The sequence below is a fragment of the Dermacentor silvarum genome, chromosome 3, assembly GCF_013339745.2.
Source record: "Dermacentor silvarum isolate Dsil-2018 chromosome 3, BIME_Dsil_1.4, whole genome shotgun sequence".
NCBI lineage: Eukaryota > Metazoa > Arthropoda > Arachnida > Ixodida > Ixodidae > Dermacentor > Dermacentor silvarum.
In genome coordinates this window covers 221,137,235-221,148,049 of record NC_051156.1, presented here as the reverse complement: position 1 = coordinate 221,148,049, position 10,815 = coordinate 221,137,235, and the positions used below count along the sequence as shown (strand labels likewise).

Genomic DNA, 10,815 nt, shown 5'->3' with positions numbered 1-10,815 from the left:
CACACACACACACACATATATATATATATATATATATATATATATATATATATATCAATCTGCCATTGTGAAGGTGGATGACGGTAAGGGATCACGGCCTGCATCGTCGGTGATTCCTTTTTAGTTCACGCCGTCGTTCTTGGTAGGTACGCTGTTCTTCACACCGTACAACACGCGGCCTACCCTTTTTCACGGCCAGAGCAGAACTGGGGAAAGGAGCCTACGTAGAGCATGGCGTCAGGAGACAGACGACACTCAGATTGGTAGGCACTAGTTTAGATACGCGGAATGGCCAAAACGTGTATGGTGCGAACGTAGACACGACCGACGCGGGTCAAAGTGTAGTATCTGTTCTTATCAGCTGAATATCTGATACGGGTTGTATTTGGACCCAAATTTTAAACTTATTCTTGCAAGTTCGCGGAGTGCTTGAAGCCTGCTTCACCTCCGCGGCGGGTCGGCCCGGTATTGCACTATCTTCGGGATCGGCAAACGTTTTTGGTCTACGGACATCTATCCGCTGGAAACTAGCCATATACAGCTTCGCTGTAAGAAACTGAGAAGCCTAGGCGACGCGCGCTGTAGCCGACAATCTGATCCAAACGTGCAGGAAACCAGTAGATAAAGTGATGCGTAATCGTTTTGCCCTCAAGTAGTTTGAGGAGCTGCTTCGAGATGGTGCCCTTTTCAAATGCCCTGACCGCTGAACGGGAGTCGCTATAAATAGCGTCTCTCGAGTCATCTAGTAAAGCTAAGGCAATTACCATTTGCTCAGCCAGTTCAGAATTTTCCGCCCGAACCGAGGCAGCATTACACACCTTTTGTTTACCGTCAACTACAATAGTTGTAAATGCATGCCGACCTATATATGTAGGCAGCGGCATCCACAAAGCTGACCTGTCGTTGATCACTATGTATCTGCTTCAGCAGGTTGGCTCCTCTCGCCCTACGCCGACCCCGATTATGTTCGGGATGCATATTCCTAGGAATAGGTGCAACAGTAATGTTCTCCCGTATAGAGTGGGGAAGACTTGAGTATAGCTGCGTAAGCGCGTCGGGCTAGTAACCGAGTTCATGCATGATACACCTGCCCGCCTTGGACGCGGAGAGGCGAGCCAATTGCGCGCGTTCCTGAGCCTCCGCAATCTCCTGTAGGGTATTATGTATACCAAGTTGCAATAAGCGATCCGTGCGGGCATACACCGTTATACCCAGAACTCGCTTGGCAATCTTCCTGAGTTGTATGTTCCATTTGTCCCTTTCGGCACTTTTCCACTGGTGCATAGAAACCACATACGTAAAATGGCACAAGACGAAAGCGTGCATCAACCGTTATCCTCTTTGAGTCCACTCCATGGTGCCGATTAGACACTCTCCGAACCAGCAGAACGGCATTGTCCGTCTTAGCAATTAGTTTATTCACGGTACCTCCCGATTCTATAATCATGCCCAGAACCTTGATCGAGTCGACCCTAGGTATGCGGCCTCCATCCTTTGTACGTGAGGTGATGTCCCTAGTCTCTGATGGTACCCAATCCTTGGGTTTCGGGCCTCACTTTTTATATATAAGAGGTCATCGGCACGATGTCCAAGCCTTCCACACCCGTAACAGATGTCAATCTGCTTGCGGTAAGGCATGCACCTGACTAGCGCATTGTCGTATCTGACGCAGTTGGGTACCTGGTATTCATCAAAGGCGATAATGACTGTACCGGTGTCCTTGATGCTTTTGGCTGCGAAGGCCAGGAGGTTCCGCGAATTGACGATCTTGCGCTGCAGTACTTCAGGCCCGTCACAACGGGGGGATGTCCCGGATGACTCCCTTGCACGTATAGCATGGGGTGCCGTGCGGTAGGCCGCAACTTCGTGCATGCGCTCCGTCACCAAAATATTCTTGATCCTGACGTACTTGGTAGCATTCTCCTCCTCAGGAGTGCTGACCACGACTATATTTTGTTGAAAATTTGGACAGATCGTGTCCGCTTCACGTTTCGAAGCCTCGATGCAAGCCGCGGTCGTGATTGCGTCAGCCACCACGGTCGGGCCTATTTTGGAAATATTCAGGCCACCTCTTATTCCAATCACAATCTTGAAATCCTCTTGGAAGCGGCGGCATTCTTCCGCGGCGAATAATGTGATTCTTGACGCTAGCCTCGGCTCTTCGAACATTCTGTCCAGGCGCCATGCCAGGCATAGCCTTAGGGTTAGCTCCAGCACTGGAGCCGTCTTTCGACGATTTGGTCAAAACATCGCTGGCCGTAAATTCTTCGCATACCTGTTCTTCGATTGCTCAACTTGCGCAAAATGCCCATTGTACGAGCTCCTTTCGTCGCAAAATATTCAATACGCGGCCGCCAGTTAAGATTTCCGTTATAAATAACTCCAAGGTACTTGAGTGACTCTATACTTGTGGGATATCTTCGGGATGATAGTTAAGCTATATGTATACTGGGTCTTTAACGAAGCGGGCACACTGGACATGCTACTTCTTCCTCTTCCTCCCTCTGGTTGGAGGCAAATCTTTTTTACAGTGAAGCTGTTAAGGGTTCACTCTTTGATGGTCGCGTCCGGCAATAGAAAAATTTGTCGCAGTTTCACCCGAAAGGCGAAGCACCAATTGCGATAGCAAATAAGTAGAGAGCTATACGGAGTAAGGATAGTAGTTTTATCAGCTGTATAAACTTGGACACGCAGCAGCACCAGCAACGCGCAGAACTGTTGCCGACGCCGTCGGCGTTTTGCCCGCGTTCGCACCGAACGCGCGCGGCGTTTTTATACAAATACGTATTTGGTGCCGCAGCTAAACGTCGCTTCCCCTTCCTCCCTCCCGTCCGCCCACAGCCTTTCGCGCGACGGAAATAGTTGCGTTTGCTCTCTATATATGGAAAGGAGGAAAGAGACGCTTAGTTCTTCAGCCCTTCATGGAGCACGGCGCAGAACGCGCGTTTGCTCTCCGACGTGCGTTCGCTCCCCGTGAAAGCGCGCGTCCCTCGCGCCCTTTCACTCGCACATACAGCGTCCGAAGCGCGGCGACGATTTCATCGCCGTTGACGTCATACGGGACCTCACGGCGACGGCAGAAATCTGCTTTGGAGTGTCCATATAATTGCTATCGCAATAAAAAAAAAACTCATTAGCCGTATGCTGTATGTCATAAAAAAAAACTCATTAGCCGTATGCTGTATGTGCGAGCGAAAGTAGGCGAGGGACGCGCGCTTTCACGGGGAGCGAACGCACGGCTGAGAGCAAACGCGACTTCCCAGTGGAAGGGGAGCGGTGGGCGAGGAGGGCATCGAGGTACCCTAGACTGTGCGTGTGCGTGCCCGCTCTACCACTGCGGCGCATGCGCGTAGCCCTGCCGGCCTCTGCCGCCTGTGCCACCGACCCCTCATGGGTACGACATTGCTGATGTACTATTACGAGCAATATGAAAGGGAACACAGGAACGCGTGGCAAACAGCCTCGAAACAGACTCGGAGCGATACGCGGATGGCGCTATGAAAAACAAAGGGGGAAAGGATAAAGCCCCTATATATAATGGCTTTAGGAAAGGAGGGCGCTCTTCCACTAACTGTTGGCACTCCCACCACGCTGGCATTTCTACAAAGCAGCAGCAACTTACGTCATTTCGCCGATAATATGGTATCGTCCGACAGCCGATAAGACGGTAATCGTCACAGTGACTTACTCTGATTCATTTTCTTTCATTCATTCTTTGTTTTTTCTTCGCGCAACTGCTTGATAGTACTCTTAGACCAAGCTTGCCCGGTATTTCAAACCGATTCTTTATTTGAATCGACGTACCGAGTCATCAATCAGGTAATCGAGAAATCTGCGGAGTACAATCAACCTCTCTATATGGCTTTCATAGATTATGAAAAGGCATTCGATTCAGTAGAGATACCAGCAGTCATAGAGGCATTGCGTAATCAAGGAGTAGAGGAGGCATACGTGAATATCTTAGCAAATATCTACAAGGATTCCACAGCTACCTTAGTTCTCCACAAGTAGAAAGATACCTATCAAGAAAGGGGTCAGGCAAGGAGACAATCTCTCCAATGCTATTCACTGCATGCTTAGAAGAAGTATTCAAGCTCTTAGACTGGGAAGGATTAGGAGTGAAGATCGACGGCGAATATCTCAGCAACCTTCGGTTTGCAGATGACATTGTCCTATTGAGCAACAATGGAGAGGAACTACAACAAATGATTGAGGACCTTCATCGAGAAAGTGCAAGAATTGGGTTGAAGATGAATATGCAGAAGACAAAGATAATGTTCAATAGCCTGGCAAGGGAACAAGAATTCAGGATCGCCAGTCAGCCTCTAGAGTCTGTAAAGGAATATGTTTATCTAGGTCAATTACTCACAGGGGACCCTGATCATGAGAAAGAAATTTACAGAAGAATAAAATTGGGTTGGAGTGCATACGGCAGGCATTGCCAAATCCTGACTGGGAGCTTACCACTGTCGTTGAAAAGAAAAGTGTACAATCATTGCATACTACCGGTGCTAACATATGGGGCAGAAACTTGGAGGTTAACAAAGAAGCTCGAGAACAAGTTAAGGACCGCACAAAGAGCGATGGAACGAAAAATCCTAGGAGTAACGTTAAGAGACAGGAAGAGAGCGGTGTGGATCAGAGAACAAACGGGGGTAGACGATATTCTAGTTGACATTAAGCGGAAGAAATGGAGCTGGGCAGGCCATGTAATGCGTAGGATGGATAACCGATGGACCATTAGGGTTACAGAATGGATACCAAGAGAAGGGAAGCGCAGTCGAGGACGGCAGAAAGTCAGGTGGGATGATGAGGTTAGGAAATTCGCAGGCGCAAGTTGGAATACGCTAGCGCAAGACAGGGGTAATTGGAGATCGCAGGGAGAGGCCTTCGTCCTGCAGTGGACATAAATATAGGCTGATGATGATGATGATGACCGAGTTGTCAGTGACGCAATATCTAACAGTGTTATCACTGTCTGCTGGCGATGCGAAGTTCCGCACTTTGCAGACGCACGGAGGGAATGCGAACAGTTGTTAGAACAGCCTCCACCTTTCCACTTTGTTTCCGACGGCGGCCGCTGCGTATCACTCATAGCTGGGTCCGAGGGTATTTTCTATGCGTTCCTGTGTTCCCCTTCATATTGCTCATAATAGTACGTACATTACAAACTTGGAACAAGGGCACACTGGTGTCCGAAAGCTCGAGGCCCGGTACCTCTGTCGGCCGCTATAAGCTACATCTTCACCAATGTCCATGAGTCTCCACCGTATCACATGTGACTCGAGATCGTCAAACTTCATTGTGTACCGGCCACGAAGAGCCTCCGCCAAAAGGCCGAATTACGAGATATCTGCCAGGAGACACGCCTACCGTAATCTTCATGGCATTCATAAGCCGAAGTGCGTGATAACTTTCACTCTCAAGAATTTCCTTAAGTGTGCAGCGCCGAAAGTTCCACAAGCGCGCATGGTGGCTTCGAAACACTGCACGCGCAACCCTGGAACGCCTGATCCGCAATGTAGTGCGCAGGGCGCTGGCCAGGCGCTCGTCTCATTTCACCAACGTTCGGCTACTGTTACCTCCAAGTCATTAATTAAATTCTGGGGTTTGACGCGCCAAATCCACGAATTGATTATAAGGCACGCCGTAGCGAGGGACTCCGGATTAATTTTGACTACATGGGGTTCCCTAACCTGCACCCAATTCACGGTGATGCATTTCTCCCCCTTCAAAATACGACCGCCGCGGCTGGGATTCGATCCCGCACTTAGTAGCGCAACGTCATAGCCACTACGCCACCACGGCGAGTTCCAAAGTATACAGCTGCGGGCATCAAATCCAATGCCTACAACGTTCACGCATGGTTTGCCGCTGCGTTTTCTTTTCCTTATATATAGCGCTTCTAATATCCAATGACGGAAAGGTGTTGATTTGAATGAGTAACGGCATGAACAGTTACATTAATTAGCCTAGGTTTGTATAACCACCATAAACAGCTTTCAACGATCACAGACTACAGACAACCGCCATTACCCCCCCCTTCATGTTGTTGCTGCCTTTACGACGCACTGCCCAATGTACTGAAGCACAGCGCGGCGTGGCCGTGGAGGAGGAATAAACTTTTATTGTAGAACCAGCACTTTATGATGGCCGGGCCTAAGTCTCCCATGAGGGGACGTCGAGGGCTTGCCCAAAGGCCATGGCTTGCCTCGCCGCCGCCTCACGGGCGTGCTGGGTCGCCCAGGTTTGGTCGCGATTTTTTTTTTTTCTCTCTCTCTTCTTCATAGAGGAAGCGCTGAAAGGATTCGAGAAACGGTCGGCGAGTGGACGGAATCGGAGACAACAGTCACAAGTGCGCCCAGGGGCACACCAGGGTGCGAGCCCGGGCGCTGTATACGAACGACGCACTCAGTGACCGCTTTTGGTGCGTGCACCACGTGCCAACCCGCAGGCCGGCCGCATTTATTTCTTGCCCTTCTTGCCACGTTTCTTCTTGCCGGCTGTGGAGCTGCTCGGGGTGGCCCCTGTGGTGGTCGCGAACGGCTTGCCTTCGCCGGTGGCCCGCGATCGGAGCTCCTGCTCGATGTTCTTACGGATCGTTTTTTCGAGAGCCTGCGAAGATAAAAAAACATTGGGCAGTTTTGCCTGAGGAACGAACGATCGAAAGCGACAGCAAAGTTTAGGGGTGTTCTAAAGAAATACGCGGTGGCCGACATGTTGACGCGACACAGCAAGCGAGTGCTGCGCCAGACTGTGCAACAGACAGAGCCCTGAAAGCCATCAGGCGTCTCACAACGCCAGCGCTGCGCTTTCGTGATGAAGAGCGCCGCCACCGGCGTCGCAGGCTTCGCACCTAAATGGTGCGCGAGATGAAAAAGAATTAAGGAAAACCGTTAGCGTATGTAGCTTGAAGTGTACTGTGCGTTCCGCTCAGACGGCTGCACACATAACAACACAAGTGACAAGGACAGGCACTACGATCGACTGTGTATTCACAGGCCACCCATGTACTATTTGGTGCGCACCAAATAGTACATATATCGGTCGGTGGCCTGTGATAGCTAGCAGCGTTGATAGTAGCGCCCGTCCTTGTCCGTTTTGTTTGTTTCCGTCAACACTTTGTGCTGAGCTGCTAACATGGTCAGAATGCAAGACCAACAGTCAGTCCCCCATTCCATCCCGAGGAGGATATGTGTGCCACCATTGAGCTACTCCACCAGGTGACCACCAGGTGAAAGAATGGTTTCTCAATGAGCACCTTTTATGCTAACAACAACACATTCAAATAATCATTTTTTCCACGCACAATAGTCGAGTAGAATCAGCTAATAACACCACTGTAACAGTGCAGTCATTAGCAATGTTTTCTTTAAATATAGAGTTTAATAAAAATGTTAATAGTGTAATGCATCACATTATTCTGACTATTTCTTGATCCATTTATCATGTTCAAATGATTATTTGATTGTTTTATAGCGAAGCTTATATGGCTACGGTTGCATGTATTTTTCGTATTTGTGTGTCAACAATAAAAAGGCGAGCGAGAACCGATCCCGGAGATAGTGCAAAACTGGGCCGACCCGTGGCGGAGGTGAAGCAGGCTTTAACACTCCGCCATTAATAATAATAATAATAATAATAATAATAATAATAATAATAATAATAATAATAATAATAATAATAATAATAATAAATGAAATAAATAAATAAAGATGCATTGTTTCAAGTCAATGGGTATACGGAAGCATTTGTGAACAGTACATGGACTCACAAGCTGGAGGCGTTGCCATATATGCAAGAGACAAAATGTATGTACAACCATACAGCCTTGACTTGCAAGACGACAATGCCATCAACTGTGGGGATGTCTGTGCCGCACAAACAAAAGACAGAAATGTGATATCCACTGTCTATATATATCTCTAGGCACACCCAAGTGTGGTATCGAGAAGTTCATGACCATGCCCCTTGCATAGGCTAGCCGCGATGACACTACCTGTGTGATCATCATTGGAGACTTCAATGTGGACATTTCAAAACCAGACAAGAAATGGTTCACTCAGTTTGTGCTGGAAGAGTTTGGTTTGAAGTACCACACCAATCCAACTCACTCAACAACGGTTGTGTATATATTTAACTACGGCCAAGTATCTGTCTAACGTTGTAACCAACCAAACTGTGTATATTGCAGTAATCACAAAGCTATCATCACTACCATTACCAAACAATAAAAATAAATACATATACCCTTGTCTAACCCTGTGTGATGTGCTACAGCTTTGCTGGTCACCCAGCTTCACATAGTGGAATGGCTCCTCAACCTTTTTTTCTTCCTTAAAGTTACGTATTCATATTTCAGTGTTACTATCAGAGTTAAGCTTTTTTTCTTTTTTCTGGTCAGCACAAGCCCATTTTGTATATGCAGATCATGTACTTGCCATTGTTCACAATTTCTTGTTTTGTATCGCCTGCCATGCTAAACTTATCCTTTGTGACTGCAGTATTAATAAATTTTAAAAGTTGATGGTCACTTTAGCATACACTAAAGACATTCATTAAGTTAGTTAACATTCTCATTCGAATGCATTGTTACTTCCCATTACTTGTTTTATCCTACCAAAGGTCGTGGGTTCGAGTGCCTTAATTAATTCTATCTTAATTAAGGTAAGTCAATGAAATTTACAGAGGGTTAAATTTTCTACCCATGAGCCATCTAAGGCTTTCGCCTTAATAAATAAATGAAATGTCTCGCTACTTTTAAAGAGATACCAATGAGCTTGTTAGTGAGCGACCTGCAGGCGCATCAAAGCTCCTGCTTTAGGACAACCTAACGATCTGATAACATTTTAGAAAATCGGGGTTGTTCTTTCTCTTCACATTCTGACTATTGACTCACGACCGCAGGAGGTAACTTTACATTATAGGAACAATTAAATCATAAAATTAGCGAAGCTTACACTAGTGGCGCAAGGCTAAAGAAACAGCGGAGTTGATTTGCACCTAGCTGGTAATGGCCTTACGGGTTACGCTTTTACAGAATTTATTGATTATTGATCGATTATCGAGTACCTATTGATTGGCTATCGCAAGGTATTGGCCACGTACTTGGGCTAGGCTAAGCACTACCAAGTCATCCCCAGCATTTTCCGTAATTTATTGATATTGATCGATTAACGATTAGCTATTGATGGGCTATCGCAAGGTTAAGCGAGGCGCAGCTGCACGCAGTGACGCCATCGGTAGGCGAGGTTTTGCGAACGCTACGCGGGGAAACGAAAAGCTTAAAATTCCGAACAAGTCAGCGTCAAGACCGTTTAGCGACTTTTTGTTATAGTGTATTTCGGGGCCGCAATCTGACGCCGCTGCCACCCCTACCAAACAGAACTTGCCTTTAAAGTACTTACAACTTTTTTTTTTTTTTTTTTTTTGGGGGGGGGGGGGGGCATGCATAAGCCCCCCCCCCCCCCCCCCCCTAGGAAAAAAAAAAAAGTTGCAAGTACTTTAAATGCAAGTTCTGTTTTTAATGTAAGTATCCCGCGCTTTACCAACTGTTTCTTTTAGTTTACATTTACAGAATGGACGGTAGCATCCTGCGCATGGTCGAAGAACGCAAAAGGCAGTTATTTGTGCTAGCAGCTATGCACAAATACGGGATTTATTTATTCCGCAGAAATGCCAAAGATCTAGCTTTGGGATGAATAAGACACGTGATGCGGTGGTGCTTGGAGTAACGAAACGTTCTGTGGGCCCGCGTCAGTTTTCAAAGCCGTTTTCTTGCTTGCTTAACCGTGTGTGCACACGATTTTGTGAGAACTGCGACTGATTTCTTTCGATAAGCAGTTTTCTTGCTTGCTTAACCGTGTGTGCACACGATTTTGTGAGAACTGCGACTGATTTCTTTCGGTAACGCGAAAGTTAAACGAACTAAACAAAACGCTGATGTAGAGTACCCAGCAATTGAGACGCCACACTCGGACCGCATGGCGGCCGACACTTTTTGCGCCACCGGTGAGAGATGGGTGATTGCTGGGGGAGCAAATTTTGTCCAAATGCCCCCAAAAAAGCTCTTTGCTTTCATCACAAGTCTTCAGCTTGATGCCCCCAGCGACCACGCAAAGGCGCAAAAAGCGCCGGCAGCCATGCGCCCGGAGTATGGCGTTTCAATCAGTGAGCACTGTATTCCCACCATTATTTCTTTTATTGCATACGTCTGTCACTATTTTTCCTGTTTACGCAAGTTCACTGTGTACGCGCGATGCCATGGCCCATAGATACTAGCAGACGACACAATCGTAACTCGACTGCAGCGCTGCCACCACCAGGCAACAGATGGTGACCACTACAACGACGCCGTGGTGAGGACGCGCGAAAAAACACGCGCCTGATCCAGCCACTTCGCGCCAATAGAGCAAAAAAAAAATGTTTTAAAATGCTTACCACTTTGACTTGTTGCTTTGGCGTGACTGATTTGGCTTTTTTAGGCCCACTGCGAGCTGCAATAATGATGTAAAAAGATTGTTGTCAACGCTATGTTGACAAGAGATACGAGGCTTCGAGCATGCGTGAATAAAACGTGGACAGCTTCTTACACTTCGACACGCCCCGCAGATTGGACTGGGCCGCTGGTCGTCTTGCTTTTTTGGGGAGCGACGCTTTCACCTTCAGCTTTCCTTGCGCCATTTTGTGTCTTTGCAAATGAACTGCGTTATAGAGAAGAGACGGTCTTTGTTTTATATTTTGCAACTTTTGCCCGCTACGAGGCGTCGTTCGAAGCTTTTGAATGCTTTTGATGACAATCGCGGTCGTACTGAA

General features: G+C 47.4%; 1 protein-coding gene and 1 pseudogene across 1 annotated transcript; one reads left to right on the top strand and one right to left on the bottom strand.

Moving 5' to 3' along the window:
* Positions 1–318: 318 nt before the first annotated feature.
* Positions 319–499, top strand: LOC119447015 (U2 spliceosomal RNA; annotated as a pseudogene).
* Positions 500–6,419: 5,920 nt separating this feature from the next.
* LOC119446724 (uncharacterized) lies at positions 6,420–10,772 on the bottom strand. The gene is made up of 3 exons (XM_037711245.2): positions 10,593–10,772; positions 10,441–10,496; positions 6,420–6,615 (listed from the first exon to the last, which is right to left on the bottom strand). Exons 1-3 carry the CDS (start codon positions 10,681–10,683, stop codon positions 6,466–6,468), a joined length of 297 nt encoding a protein of 98 aa, XP_037567173.1. The 5' UTR covers positions 10,684–10,772; the 3' UTR covers positions 6,420–6,465.
* Positions 10,773–10,815: the final 43 nt, after the last annotated feature.